Genomic DNA, 16,176 nt, shown 5'->3' on the forward strand with positions numbered 1-16,176 from the left:
TTAGGACAATCTGTTTATGTTTGAGGGGTCCATCAAAGTTAAACTGTAAGCAGCTACAGAAAAAAATGTTACTGTTCAACTAGATACCAGAATATTAGGCAATTTCATTAATTGCCTTTCCCGATCTGGCATAAGGAAAAAAACAGCACTGAATCAGCACTCACAAGAGAAATAAATATCTGCTGATGGCAAGAGACATCACCATCATGATAATCTTAGATCTCACTGCAGCCTTTGATTCAGTTTACCAGCCGACTGAAAAAAAAGATTTAAAGCACCAATCCACACTTTTTTTATTTTAGCACAGGAGTGGTGCTACTAATCTAAGTTCCCTGAGCCTAGTATTATACTCACCAGCCGCGGTATTCAGCTCTTCGCCTTAATTTTGCTACTGCAACTTCTGACTGACTGGAAGTCAGAGGTAACGATCACAATCTTTCAATGCAAGTCTATGAAAACCTCCTTCTAGCTCTCATATACTTACATTGAGATATGACTTCTGCATCACCCAGCAAACACGGGAGCGATCAGCAAGTCACAAACTGCTAGAGGGCGACCGCAGCGGTGCCGATAACAGCTAAAGATGGTGGCTGGTAAGTATGAGACTGGGAACATGGAACTTAGTTTAGTAGCATCACTCCAGTGCTGCAATAAAAAAAGCTAGAGAGGTGCTTTAAGGTAGTCTGCTGAATTGATTACACAGTTATTCATTGGGTCATTATCTTCTTGGCTGGAAGACCACAAAGAGTGTCTATTGGCACCTCATCCTCTTCACTAGGTCCTTTAAAATTCAAAGTACGACAGGGCTTGATTCTGCCCTCAATGAGGTTTGTGATTTACATTCTTCCATAAGGAAAAATATAATAGAGCCACGGCTCTGGCATATACACTGTAACTGCTCTGCTGATGTGTACCAATTATACCTGACACTGAAGCAACAAATCAAGGACTCATTGCCAGCAGTACAGTCATGCTTAGCTTCATTACAAGAATTGATGAATGCCAGCTGACTACAACTGAAGAAGAAAATTAAATTTAAAAAAACTGACCATCACATCCAAACATAGACTAAGTGTGAACAGGTGCTGAACCTAGAGTCACCACCTCGTATACAGTCAAATAAATAAGGCAGCACACTGCGGCGCTAAAACCTGCAAACATGAAAATTGAACTGCATTACTGCACTAGAAATATGAAAAAATGAGAGCGTTTAGCGAATAAATTGGCCAATTCATGTGTACCTGGTAGCCACATTAAGGCATCTCTCGTATACTAGGTCCTAAACTTTCCTTTCCTTGCTGAGAATAAACGTCTTCATCTGAATGGGAACCTGTGAATCCGCTAGTTAGACTAAATTTCTTTCTCTCTGTGGAGGGGTAATGAACCTGCTGCGATTAAAACCTGTGGCTAAGAGGCAGGAGTGCTCAGTCAGAAGGCTAATGAATGCAAATTTCAAAAAACTGACTGTCACATCCAAACATAGACTAAGTGTTGAACAGGTGCTGAACCTAGAGTCACCAACTCGTATACACATCTCTTGTATACCAGGTCCTACACTTTCCTTAATGTGGCTATCAGGTACACATGAATTGGCCAATTTATGCGCTAAACGCTCTCATGTTTTCATATTTCTAGTGCAGTAATGCAGTTCAATTTTCATGTTTCATGTTTACATGTTTTGGCGCCGCAGTGTGCTGCCTTATTTATTTGACTACAACTGAAGAAGGACAAAGTAGAAGTTCTTTTTGTTGGAGATCAAAGTCTAATAACCCTTCGAAGCTCAGATCAGGCATGCAATTTGAGTGTAGTTATTGGTGGCTAAATCTCTTAGAAAGTAAATATCAACCACTCATAAGTCTTTACTTTTCTTCTCTCTGATCTACAAGATGTGAAAATTTCATCAGAAGACCTATCAACACTGGTACATGCATTTGTAACGTCCACACTGGACTAGTATAATGCCATCTAGACCTCCCAGATAAAGTAATACATCACTTTCAGTAAGTCCAAAATGCAGCAGCTAGGTTAATAGCAGATCAATCTTGATATGCTTCCATTTCGCCAGTCCTGCACTGACTGCACTGTGTGTCTGTAAAATGGAAGACAACTTCTACATTTTGCCTGAGGACCTTTACCACCATAAATAACTTAGGTGTGGTCTACTTGAATTATCTAGTGAAACACCACACTCCATTCCAACCTTTCAGATCAGCAGGCATAAATAAACTGTCCATATCCAAGATCCAGCGTAAAGCATTTCGAGGCAAAACCTTTTGTTATGAAGCACCCACTCTCTGTAACTTATTACCTGGAAGTCTCAAAACTCACCTAGAATGTTTAGGCTAGTTTCAGACATCTGTATTTCGAGGTCCAAGTACAAAAAGCGATACATGAACTGGCCCACGGGTCTCCTGACCTAAACTAGACAACCTCACATATGCCAATAAAGCTGTCGAGTTTCGGTCAGGGAGATCCGCGATCAGTCTGTGTAACGCAGGTTTGTGAATCCGGTTCTAGGGATTTAAAATGGTCTTTAAACTCCTTAAGCTTGGGTTTACACATTGCAGAACTCCAGAATCATTACCAAAGATTTAAACTACATTGAGTCACGGTATAAAATAAAATCTGCAGCAGATTCTAGGCATGCTGTGATTACTTATTTGTTGTGGAATAACAGTGGATTTTCATCAACAAAATTCTTTGCAATACAAGATTAGATTTGCAACTATTGCAGCACCAATAACCATGTGTATCGTGCAGACTTGGCTGCAGACTTGTTGGCCTGTTTAACAGCATAATTTTTATGCAGTTTTGACTTATACTTTGGCTCTTTGATTATACTTCTAGCAATAAACATAAGGCGTTTTATCAAGTTGCCAATTTCCAGAAAATCCAGCAGGGATTAGATTACTAAACAATATGAACTATTATTAATATTCAAGAGGCATATCATCTACTGAAGACATAGATATATCAGCATAATCACCGTGTGATTACCACATGTATAAATTAAAGCTTTATGACCAATAATTACCACCTCAACCTCTAATCTAAGAAATAGACAATGGTATATAACGAACAGATGGAAAAAAATACCCAACCTACTCAATTTATATTTACATCAATTGCTATGGTTCACATCATGGGCACTATTGCAGTCATATTGTATGAGGTGACCAACATGAGATGACAATATATCACAAAATTGCTTTCTAAATTCAAAAAGGTACCTATGATTTATAGCAGAGGGCACTTCGTGTAGGAAAAGCATCCTTCAAAGACAATATTACCCATCACATGGTGGTAATAATGGTCAGTTACCTTCCCAGGAAGAACGCCACGTAGAAGAGGGACGAGAAGTGGGTGACAAATTGAAATGTAAACACTTTAGATGTGAAGCTGTTTTCTCGTTCAGTAAAGGTCCGAGGTTTTTCTGAGATAGAAAAGGAATATTATCTTGCGCATGTGATTTGTATAGCCTCACTTTATTTTACATTGTCAACGTCATCAGAGCCAATACTGATATTTGCAGTATTTCATAGCCATCCCAAACATTTTCTATTCCTCTTACAAGTGGTCATAGATTTCCAACATGTTGCTCGGTTTTCTTGTCAATAGGCAGAGCATGAACGACCTGGCCATTGGTTTTAAATATTTGTTCTTCTAGATAATTTAAAATCTACTAGAGCAACTGATGACTTTGGGTTTTTGGCTACGGAAGAAGAGAACCGAAAAGAGCTCTTCAATGGTGGAACTCTAGATCCATGCATAACACTGGATTTTGGATATGTGTCAAACAAATCCTGAATATGGTGTCCACAGAAAATGTATTCTCATACTATGCTTAGGATTTTACACAGAGCCACACCAAGGTTTATTTCCTTACTAATTCTGTGAGAATTAGTGAGCAATAAATTGTGGCATGATGCAACACATGCCAGTGCCTCATATTGTAGTGTAGCGCAATGTTCCTCAACTCTAGTCCTCAAGGCCTGCCAAAAAATCATGTTTTCTGGATTTCATTAGTATTGCACAGGTGATAATTCCAGACATGATCAGTTCAGATTTTGCACTTGCACTTTATTAATTATTCCTTCCATCACACATTTTTGAACACCTTATTCATTTGTTCATTTTTTGGTATTGATTCACTTTTTACAAAGTCATCATGTATTCCCTTTTACAATTATGATTATGTTCTCTTCGGTGATGTTTTTGTCTATCATGTGACTAATTTTTAATGTTGCTTTTTTATATTGATACTAATTAACAAATATATTTTTGATGACATTCATAATTTCTCTTTTATGTTTGGCTTTAGATCCATATTTGGCTTATGCTTTACTGCCATGCACCATTTGGTGGACACACAATTATGGTATTCCTCTTATATATCTCACATTTATGTGTTGTGTTGTTATACTGTCTTTTTTGTATTAACTCTAAGTTAGAGTAAATTCAAGAAACTCACCCAAGTTACACAAATGAGTGGAGACTACACGATTCACCTGCAAAGATAAAATGGACCTCAGATAAGAAGTGCTACCATAGTTCAACTTTTGTTCAAAATCTCTACAATAATCTCCAGCAAAACTAAAATGTCCTGAGATCCTGGGACACAGATCTAAGAAGTCTACTTGTCCTTGAAGAATAGGACAAAGCCCATTTAGATGGGCCAACAATTGTCAAAAGCGTTTGAACCCTGGTTCCGAACTATCAGTCAATTTAAACAGGCCGGCAATCACCCTAAGAATGAGCAAAACATCCGTTCGTTTGGTGCATGCATTATAATCATTATTTGCAGCACATCGCCCTGTTCTGCTGATGAAATATTACAGAACGATTGTACTAACAATTGTTCTGTGTCTGTAGAATGTTCAGTTGCTTGTCCAAACAGGAAATGACTGCTGATCGGCTTGTATGTAGCGAATTTTAATAAACTGCCTGATCCCAGCCATTAAATGATGACTAATTGACTATACTGAAGTCATCTTAACGTCCTGCATAGACAAGTTGACAAGTGTTCTATGCACACAGAACGATCATCAATACAATCATTTTGTGTGCGCATAGAATATCATGTTGCAAAGAACGAAGAATTCGAAACATGATTGCACCAGAGGAGCGGGTGTTTAGCTCATTTGTTGGGTAATCGTCAGTCTGTTTAGATGGGTCGAGAATCGGGAACAACCATTGCTACCAAAATCTTAATACCCATCCAATGGGATCATTGATTGGGGAACGAGTGTTCATGAGGACACTTATTACCAATTATCAGCCCATGTAATTGGGCTTTATGATTTTGGTTGTGAAAGCTTTATATACATATGTGGGTTAATAAACTTTGTGTTGTTATTCAACAACAGTTTTAGCTGTACGATGACCTGCATAATTCAAGAGAGTGCCACGCTTGATGACATGCAATGTTTTTTCCTTTCCATAGAAGTCAATAAGAAGTGGACCCTTTAAAAAGACAACTCCCGTCAAAGTGCTTTATGGAGGCATAACAGAAAGAGGTTCTTTGCTCTAGATCCACCTCAAAGCCAGAACAGGGAGCCATTCTGTACAAGCGACTCCCATTCTGGTAGGCTCAAGCAGTCTTTTGTATTTTATGGATGGGTATTCATCTGAATAGGCTCCATGTATACTTCATTTCCCAGCGCAGAGGGATACCTGGCTGGCTCTGGCATTCATTAGGAAAATATGCGTTTTGCTGGGGTTACCAGTGGGATACATGGAGATATCAGCTACATACCCCAATCACCACATTTTAAAATCACAACCTCCCATATCTAGGATATAGCGAAAAGTAATTTTTCATAGCTAACACATCACAAATACATTGAGCCCCACACATTGCCGTAACTTTTGCAAAGATCATATGCAGTAGCCTAACCCTTCTGAACAAACTACCTTAGTCATGATGACAATAGTGAGGTAATGAAGGACAGCTCCAGACATGACAGAAGCAGTATTGGCATGATCACTTAGCAATTGCCAAGGTGAACGCATGAAGAACACAGTCGCTAAAACTCGGTATACCACTAGGGCTTGTGCGATTCCAATCAAAATTCCTATCTGGAGGAGAGAGACGAAAAAGCACAGGTTAGGCCAATGTTACCGGCAGAGATAAATGTCCACAAGGACTTTAGTAATATATTTCAGATATAGTAATGTGAAATCCATACCACTGCAGCCACTCCCAATAGAACTAGAGTAGAGCGCAGATAAGAATGCTGATGTTTCTGAATACTGCAGTCTGGATCATTGATCAGCTCCAAAGCCAGCTCCTCCTGCACAAAAACAAGTTGTGCTTACTATGTACAGTATGTGCTAAAGGAACTACAAAAGGCTTATTACAGAAAACATTGCAAGGCAATTAGTGGGATTAGAGAATTATCTGTGATAACATTGCAATAAAGCAATTGCTGCCAAATAGGGATGTCTTATTAATAAGCATGTGATCGCTCATCCCATTGTATGGGCAACTGCTCATTGCACAATTTTCTATAGGTTATTGTAACATGTTAAAGGTAGACTGTCACCACAAAATGGCTGTTCAAAACAAGCACATGCGCGTGGTGTGGCCAAACAGTTCAATACACATTCACAATTATTGTTTTCTCATTGGTCACTGTCCTTTTCTGGGCTCCTGTAAAGCCAGAGCTGTCAATCAAGAAAGAGGGGTGGAGAGCGACGGAGAACAAGTAAGAGGGAAAGTGTACTGCGCTGTTTTGCCATTCTAAGGCTTCACTTAACTCAAGTCCTTGGTTTGAACAGTCATTTTGTGCTAACAGATTCCCCTTAATGATAGTAAACGAATGCTAATAAAGTTGCTTGATCATCAATTGATGCTCGTTATGGGCATGAAAAAAATGACGTTTATTTTATTAACTTTTTTTTTTTTTTTTTTTTTTAATCAGATAATTTTTATTTACCACCAAAAACATTTTTCAATTTCAAAAACATCAAAAAAGACATTTAAACAATTTGTATAGATAGATGAAGGAGTTAATGTGGATACGGTCCGCGCTGCAAATATGCAGATACATATATATATATATATATATATATATATAAATAAATAATCTCTTCAGTGTGGACCGTATCCACATTGACCCCTTCATCTATCTATAGTATGGTCAATAGCTGACCCGTGGATCTGCTGCAGCGGATATTTGTACACGCTACATCTGGTGGTATAATCCATTTGTTATCTCACTGTACATCGCATAAGACCCTATTTGCTCTGATCTCTCAAAACAGTTTCTTCGGTGAAACAATTTGTATAGACATATATAGAATTTAATACAAATTATTCCGTAAATCGCCCTCAACATATCCCCCTCCTTCATTCCCCACAGCTACCGGAATACCAAATACATAACATTTTAACTGCCCTTCCACTTCCAATCCAGAGTCCAAGTTATTTTAGAGCATTTAGGTATCAGCAGGGCCGTATTTGCCACTAGGCACTCGAGGGCACGTGCCTAGGGCGGGGCAATGCGGGGGGGGCGGCACCTGAGCAGGTTTTTTTTTTTTTTAAATTAGACAGTCCGGTCCGGCGTGGTCACCTTAAGAGAGCAGCCCCCCCCCCCGCCGCCCCCCCCCCCCCGCTTCCTTGCTGGCACAGCCCCCATTGAAGACGTGACTGTCTCATACTCACCTCACCTGCTCCAGCGGTGCCGGCTGGTCTGCTCTCAGCAACTGCACGACTGCAGCTCGCCCTGTGTGAGCGGTCACATGGTGCCGCCTCATTAAGGTGATGAATATGCATGTATATTCATCAGCTCAAATGAGCGTTACCACCTGACCGCGGCGCTCACACAGGACGAGGAGGACGGTGCGCAGGGACAGAGTGAGGTGGAGGATTCCGAGGATTCCGTTCTTCTGCTGCGCGGTGTGTGAGGTGACTCAGGTGAGTATGACAGCCAGGGAGGACGGGGGGAGCCGGGGAGGGTGTAGGAGGTCCGCGGAGCCGAGCCATGATCCAGGATGGGGCTGGGAGCGTCGGAGAGCCGGCGATGAGCCACGCATACGGCGGGCGGGGGGAGATGAGCCACCCACGCAGATACAAGGAAGGGGGGGGAGATGAGCCACACACGCATATATAAGGAAGGGGGGGGGGAGATGAGCCACCCACGCAGATACAAGGAGGGGGGGGGAGATGAGCCACCCACGCAGATACAAGGAAGGGGGGGAGATGAGCCACCCACGTAGACACAAGGAGGGGGGGGGAGATGAGCCACACACGCAGATACAAGGAAGGGGGGGGGTAGATGAGCCACCCACGCAGATACAAGGGGGGGGGGAGATGAGCCACCCACGCAGATACAAGGAAGGGGGGGGGAGATGAGCCACACACGCAGATACAAGGAAGGGGGGGGAGATGAGCCACCCACGCAGATACAAGGAAGGGGGGGAGATGAGCCACCCACGTAGACACAAGGAAGGGGGGGGGCAAGATGAGCCACACACGCAGATACAAGGAAGGGGGGGGAGATGAGCCACACACGCAGATACAAGGAAGGGGGGGGTAGATGAGCCACCCACGCAGATACAAGGAGGGGGGGGGAGATGAGCCACCCACGCAGATACAAGGAAGGGGGGGGGAGATGAGCCACCCACGTAGACACAAGGAAGGGGGGGGGAGATGAGCCACCCATGCAGATACAAGGAAGGGGGGGGGAGATGAGCCACCCGCGCAGATACAAGGAAGGGGGGGGGAGATGAGCCACCCACGCAGATACAAGGAAGGGGGGGGGAGATGAGCCACCCACGCAGATACAAGGAAGGGGGGGGGGGAGATGAGCCACCCACGCAGATACAAGGAAGGGGGGGGAGATGAGCCACCCACGCAGACACAAGGAAGGGGGGTAGATGAGCCACCCACGCAGATACAAGGAGGGGGGGGGAGATGAGCCACCCACGCAGATACAAGGAGGGGGGGAGATGAGCCACCCACGCAGATACAAGGAAGGGGGGGGGGAGATGAGCCACCCACGTAGACACAAGGAAGGGGGGGGAGATGAGCCACCCACGCAGATACAAGGAGGGGGGGGAGATGAGCCACCCACGCAGATACAAGGAAGGGGGGGGGGGAGATGAGCCACCCACGTAGACACAAGGAAGGGGGGGGGAGATGAGCCACCCACGCAGATACAAGGAGGGGGGGGAGATGAGCCACCCACGCAGATACAAGGAAGTGGGGGGGGAAGATGAGCCACACACGCAGATACAAGGAAGGGGGGGGGGAGATGAGCCACACACGCAGATACAAGGAAGGGGGGGGAGATGAGCCACCCACGCAGATACAAGGAGGGGGGGAGATGAGCCACCCACGCAGATACAAGGAAGGGGGGGGGGGATGAGCCACCCACGCAGATACAAGGAAGGGGGGGGGGAGATGAGCCACCCACGTAGACACAAGGAAGGGGGGGGGAGATGAGCCACCCACGTAGACACAAGGAAGGGGGGAGGAGATGAGCCACCCACGCAGATGCAAGGAAGGGGGGGGGAGATGAGCCACCCACGCAGATACAAGGAAGGGGGGGGGGAGATGAGCCACCCACGCAGATACAAGGAAGGGGGGGGAGATGAGCCACCCACGCAGATACAAGGAAGGGGGGGGAGATGAGCCACCCACGCAGATACAAGGAGGGGGGGATGAGCCACCCACGCAGATACAAGGAAGGGGTGATGAGCCACGTATACGGGGGGGGGGGAGGATGTTTGATGAGTCAGTGCCTGAGCCAGCCATGCATACCATGCATACAGGGGGGTGAATATGAGCCATGCATACAGGGTGGGTAAATATGAGCCATGCATACAGGGGGGGGGGGGAATATGAGCCATGCATACAGAAGGGGGGGTGAATATGAGCCATGCATTCAGGGGGGTGAATATGAGCTATGCATACAGGGGGGTGAATATGAGCCATGCATACAGGGGGGGGGAATATGAGCCATGCATACAGTAGGGGGGTGAATATGAGCCATGCATACAGGAGGGGGGGCATTATACAGTATGGAGAACTGTGTGTGGCCATAATACAGTATTGAGCATCATGTGTGGGCGTTATACAGGATGGAGCATCATGTGTGGCCGTTATACAGGATGGAGCATCATGTGTGGCCGTTATACAGGATGGAGCATCATGTGTGGCCGTTATACAGTATTGAGCATCATGTGGGATCATTATACAGTATGGAGAACTGGGTTTGGCCGTTATACAGTGTGGAGCATCATGTGTGGCCATTATACAGTATGGAGCATCATGTGTGGCCATTATACAGTATGGAGCATCATGTGCGGCCATTATACAGTATGGAGCACTGTGGCCATATTTTTTCATTTATAATTATCTAATATATAATTGCCTAGAATACTACTTCCTGCAATTTGTGCCAACTTCCGTGGCTTTGTCCGGAGCTAATGTCCGGAGATAATGTCCGGAGCTAATGTCCGGAGATAATGTCCGGAGCTAATGTCCGGAGATAAGTGACGTCACCAGTGTCCTACACCCAGGCAGTGCACAGGGGCCCCAGGCAGCATATGGGGCCCCAGGCAGAGCACAGTGGCCCCAGGCAGAGCACAGGGGCCCCAGGCAGAGCACAGTGGTCCCAGGCAGAGCACAGGTGCCCCAGGCAGCCTATGGGGCCCCAGGCAGAGCACAGTGGCCCCAGGCAGAGCACAGGGGCCCCAGGCAGCATATGGGGCCCCAGGCAGAGCACAGGGGCCCCAGGCAGCATATGGGGCCCCAGGCAGAGCACAGTGGCCCCAGGCAGAGCACAGGGGCCCCAGGCAGAACATGGGGCCCCAGGCAGAGCACAGGGGCCCCAGGCAGAGCACAGGGGCCCCAGGCAGAGCACAGGGGCCCCATGCAGCATATGGGGCCCCAGGCAGAGCACAGGGGCCCCAGGCAGCATATGGGGCCCCAGGCAGAGCACAGGGGCCCCAGGCAGCATATGGGGCCCCAGGCAGCGCACAGTGGCCCCAGGCAGAGCACAGTGGCCCCAGGCAGCATATGGGGCCCCAGGCCTGGGCACAGGCACAGGGGCCCCAGGCAGCATATGGGGCCCCAGGCAGAGCACAGTGGCCCCAGGCAGAGCACAGGGGCCCCAGGCAGCATATGGGGCCCCAGGCAGAGCACAGTGGTCCCAGGCAGAGCACAGGGGCCCCAGGCAGCTTATGGGGCCCCAGGCAGAGCACAGTGGCCCCAGGCAGAACATGGGGCCCCAGGCAGAGCACAGTGGCCCCAGGCAGAGCACAGGGGCCCCAGGCAGAACATGGGGCCCCAGGCAGAGCACAGGGGCCCCAGGCAGAGCACAGGGGCCCCAGGCAGCATATGGGGCCCCAGGCAGAGCACAGGGGCCCCAGGCAGCATATGGGGCCCCAGGCAGAGCACAGTGGCCCCAGGCAGAGCACAGGGGCCCCAGGCAGCATATGGGGCCCCAGGCAGAGCACAGTGGTCCCAGGCAGGGCACAGGGGCCCCAGGCAGCCTATGGGGCCCCAGGCAGAGCACAGTGGCCCCAGGCAGAACATGGGGCCCCAGGCAGAGCACAGGGGCCCCAGGCAGAGCACAGGGGCCCCAGGCAGTATATGGGGCCCCAGGCAGAGCACAGTGGTCCCAGGTAGAGCACAGGGGCCCCAGGCAGCCTATGGGGCCCCAGGCAGAGCACAGGGGCCCCAGGCAGCATATGGGGCCCCATGCAGAGCACAGGGGCCCCAGGCAGCATATGGGGCCCCAGGCAGAGCACAGTGGCCCCAGGCAGCATATGGGGCCCCAGGCAGAGCACAGTGGCCCCAGGCAGAGCACAGGGGCCCCAGGCAGCATATGGGGCCCCAGGCAGAGCACAGTGGTCCCAGGCAGAGCACAGGGGCCCCAGGCAGCTTATGGGGCCCCAGGCAGAGCACAGTGGCCCCAGGCAGAACATGGGGCCCCAGGCAGAGCACAGTGGCCCCAGGCAGAGCACAGGGGCCCCAGGCAGAACATGGGGCCCCAGGCAGAGCACAGGGGCCCCAGGCAGAGCACAGTGGCCCCAGGCAGCATATGGGGCCCCAGGCAGAGCACAGTGGCCCCAGGCAGAGCACAGGGGCCCCAGGCAGAGCACAGTGGTCCCAGGCAGAGCACAGGGGCCCCAGGCAGCCTATGGGGCCCCAGGCAGAGCACAGTGGCCCCAGGCAGAACATGGGGCCCCAGGCAGAGCACAGGGGCCCCAGGCAGCATATGGGGCCCCAGGCAGAGCACAGTTGTCCCAGGTAGAGCACAGGGGCCCCAGGCAGCCTATGGGGCCCCAGGCAGAGCACAGGGGCCCCAGGCAGCATATGGGGCCCCAGGCAGAGCACAGGGGCCCCAGGCAGCATATGGGGCCCCAGGCAGAGCACAGGGGCCCCACGCAGCATATGGGGCCCCAGGCAGAGCACAGTGGCCCCAGGCAGCATATGGGGCCCCAGGCAGAGCACAGTGGCCCCAGGCAGAGCACAGGGGCCCCAGGCAGCATATGGGGCCCCAGGCAGAGCACAGTGGTCCCAGGCAGAGCACAGGGGCCCCAGGCAGCTTATGGGGCCCCAGGCAGAGCACAGTGGCCCCAGGCAGAACATGGGGCCCCAGGCAGAGCACAGTGGCCCCAGGCAGAGCACAGGGGCCCCAGGCAGAACATGGGGTCCCAGGCAAAGCACAGGGGCCCCAGGCAGAGCACAGGGGCCCCAGGCAGCATATGGGGCCCCAGGCAGAGCACAGTGGCCCCAGGCAGAGCACAGGGGCCCCAGGCAGCGTATGGGGCCCCAGGCAGAGCACAGTGGTCCCAGGCAGAGCACAGGGGCCCCAGGCAGCCTATGGGGCCCCAGGCAGAGCACAGTGGCCCTAGGCAGAACATGGGGCCCCAGGCAGAGCACAGGGGCCCCAGGCAGAGCACAGGGGCCCCAGGCAGCATATGGGGCCCCAGGTAGAGCACAGTGGTCCCAGGTAGAGCACAGGGGCCCCAGGCAGCCTATGGGGCCCCAGGCAGAGCACAGGGGCCCCAGGCAGCATATAGGGCCCCAGGCAGAGCACAGGGGCCCCAGGCAGCATATGGGGCCCCAGGCAGAGCACAGGGGCCCCAGGCAGAGCACAGGGGCCCCAGGCAGAACATGGGGCCCCAGGCAGAGCACAGGGGCCCCAGGCAGCATATGGGGCCCCAGGCAGAGCACAGGGGCCCCAGGCAGCATATGGGGCCCCAGGCAGAGCACAGCGATATTTTGGACCACTGTGCGGTGTTTCAGACCCCCTGTGTGATATCTGGGGCCCTGTTCTTAAGTATATTAAAGATTAAAGTAACGTATATTAAAGTATATTATAGATCAAATTTGACACGTTTATGAGCACCATTGAGTGATATACTCAAGAATGACATAATTTTTCAACATTTTATGGTTTCAAACTGTAAACACTCAGTTTTTTTTTACTTCAACCAGAAAACCTTAACGGTTCATAAAAAACTTGACTGTTCAGGATATGATAAAAGTCATAGTATTCTGAATCTTTAACTTATAAAGATACCTTTACATGGTGTGATTATTGGTTCCAGAGAGGCTTTCGGCCGATAATCGTACACATGGCTGGTGACAGGACAATACAATATAAACGTTCAAAGGTAAACACTGATAACATTAAAATCTAATATATAATTGCCTAGAATACTACTTCCGGCAATTTGTGCCAACTTCCGTGGCTTTGTCCGGAGATAATGTCCGGAGATAAGTGACGTCACCAGCGTCCTACACCCGCTCAGGGTGGACAAAGATATATGCCTTCGTGGTGCGCGGCACTTTTCTGATTGGTTGCCGCCTGCCGCGAGCGACCAATCAGAAATGTGCCGTACTGTCAAGAATTGTCAAGAGCTGGTGAATGCAGCCATTTTTTGTTCTTTTTACTATTATTTATTAATTGTATTATTCTTACATTTGAATAAATAAAGTATATATGGATTCTAGACTCCCGATTCTTTAGAATCGGGCTGCCATCTAGTTGTATATAAAACAGTGTCATCAGCAGTGCCAAATGGCTGTGGTTGGAACGTGGATACGGGTGTGACTAGTTGTGAAATGGGTGTGGTCAGAGGCGTGGCCTAAAATTTGCCGCGGCGCGCGCAAACTTTATGCCTCCTTCTCTTCTTCAAAAGTTGGAGGTATGGTACCACATTTGCCAGATCATGGCAAGTGCCGCAAATCCCATAGGGAATGAATGAGGCCGAACACAGTGTTGCCGTAAGTGATCCATTACGCGGCAGATGCAGAAAAACTGCCGGATCTGCTGCAAAAGGCGACTTTCACATCAGCGATTATTGCCAAAGTCACTGCCGATAGTGTCATACTCACCAAAGGGGGAGGCAGCGCTAAAAGTGCCTAGGGCAGCAGAAACTCTAAATACGGCCCTGGGTATCAGTATTGGTACTTCAAACTTTGACATAATCTGATAATTCAGTTAATTTTATTTTGGAATTCAATTATTGAGGGCGGTTAATTTTAAGTCCATCTAGAGGTAAAACATTTCCTTGCCTGGAATAATATTCTAGATATACCAATCTGTATTGGATCAAAATCGATTTAATCTTCTATCATCCCTAAGATGCATATGAGATTTAATGGTAACGTTATGCTATAGATTCTTTGAACTATATTAATGAACCCTTTCCAAAAATTCCCCAAAATATGGCATTCCCAAAGCATAAGCAGTAACACACATTGTCTGCCCCACACTTTGGACATTTATTATCTTAGTCCCATTTTATGCAGAAAGAAGGGAGTTGTGTATTTACCATGTATAAGGTACAGATGTGGTAACCTTTGAGCTTCATGTAGTGATAATTGTGGGGCAAGTTCCAAAATGGTACTCCATTGGCCATCAGTTAGTTCTCCTACATCTCAGGCCCATTTATTTTGAATATGCATAAGAAAGTGTTTAAAATATTCGGTTATTAGATACCGTACCTATAATTAGTGGATATCTTTCCTTTAGATATATTTGCCTCGATGACAGCCTTAATAAAAAAATAACTATCTATGGTAATGTTTTATGTCTTCATTTGCATACTGTAAGCTTGTTTAAATTGGAGATATTTATAAAATTGATTATGTGCCAAGTTAAAATCTATTCAAAGTTCTTCAAATCTTTTAAGGATATCTTCTATTAAAAATATTATTCTATATATTAAAGGGAATCTGTCACCTCAAAATTTGCCTATAAGCTAAGGCCACCGGCATCAGGAGCTTATCTATAGCATTCTGTAATGCTGTAGATAAGCCCCCGATGTATCCTGAAAGATAAGAAAAACAGGCTATATTATACTCACGCAGGGGCGGTCCCGATGCAGTCCGGTCTGATGGGCATCGTGGTCTGGGTCCAGCGCCTCCCATCTTCATAATGATGACGTCCTCTTCTTTTGCTTCTTGCCGTGGCTCCTGTGCAGGCGTACTTTATCTGCCCTGTTGAGGGCAGAGCAAAGTACTGCAGTACGCAGGTGCCGGGAAAGGTCAGAGAGACCCGGCGCCTGTGCACTGCAGTACTTTACACTGCCCTCAACAGGGCAGATAAAGTACGCCTGCGCAGGAGCCGCGGCAGGAAGCAAAGAAGAGGACGTCATTGTATGAAGATGGGAGGCGCTGGACCCGGATGTGATGCCCATCGGACCGGACCGCATCGGGACCGCCCCTGGGTGAGTATAATATAACCTGTTTTTCTTATCTTTCAGGTGACATTGGGGGCTTATCTACAGCATTACAGAATGCTGTAGATAAGCCCCTGATGCCGGTGGCCTTAGCTTATAGACAAATTTTGGGTGACAGATTCCCTTTAATTCCTTCCTTCCTTTCCCAATCCTTAAAATTAAAGGGTTGTCCGCTACATTATCATTGATGACCTATCCCTAGGATAAATCATCAATGTTTGATTGGTCGGGGACTGTCAGCTGGCACCCCCGACATTCAACTGTTCTCGGTGGGGGCCTAAATCCCATTCTTTCAATACTCCCAAAAGGAATTCCCATTTCACACTGTCTGAACATATAACCCTCTAAAAACAATATATTTTAATAACATTCATTAAAGTCACCAGTATCCATATAGTGTGGACATGATCTGACAGAGATAGTATAAAGGGGAAAGATCACTTTATTATTATAAATTCAAAAATTGGC

The 16,176-nt window shown here is 48.1% G+C and overlaps 1 protein-coding gene across 2 annotated transcripts in view; it reads right to left on the reverse strand.

Annotated features, from left to right (window-relative positions):
• ANO9 (anoctamin 9) overlaps positions 1 to 16,176 on the reverse strand; it is a 112,166-nt gene that overhangs the window by 15,324 nt on the left and 80,666 nt on the right. For both annotated transcript variants that reach the window (XM_077287862.1, XM_077287861.1), the window contains exons 12-15: positions 6,189 to 6,293; positions 5,914 to 6,078; positions 4,472 to 4,508; positions 3,322 to 3,433 (exon numbers count right to left, since the gene is read on the reverse strand). In XM_077287862.1, coding sequence (XP_077143977.1) covers positions 3,322 to 3,433; positions 4,472 to 4,508; positions 5,914 to 6,078; positions 6,189 to 6,293 — 419 coding nt within the window. The remainder of the gene's footprint in view (positions 1 to 3,321; positions 3,434 to 4,471; positions 4,509 to 5,913; positions 6,079 to 6,188; positions 6,294 to 16,176) is intronic.

Source organism: Ranitomeya variabilis, chromosome 2 (genome assembly GCF_051348905.1).
Source record: "Ranitomeya variabilis isolate aRanVar5 chromosome 2, aRanVar5.hap1, whole genome shotgun sequence".
NCBI classification, from domain to species: Eukaryota; Metazoa; Chordata; class Amphibia; order Anura; family Dendrobatidae; genus Ranitomeya; species Ranitomeya variabilis.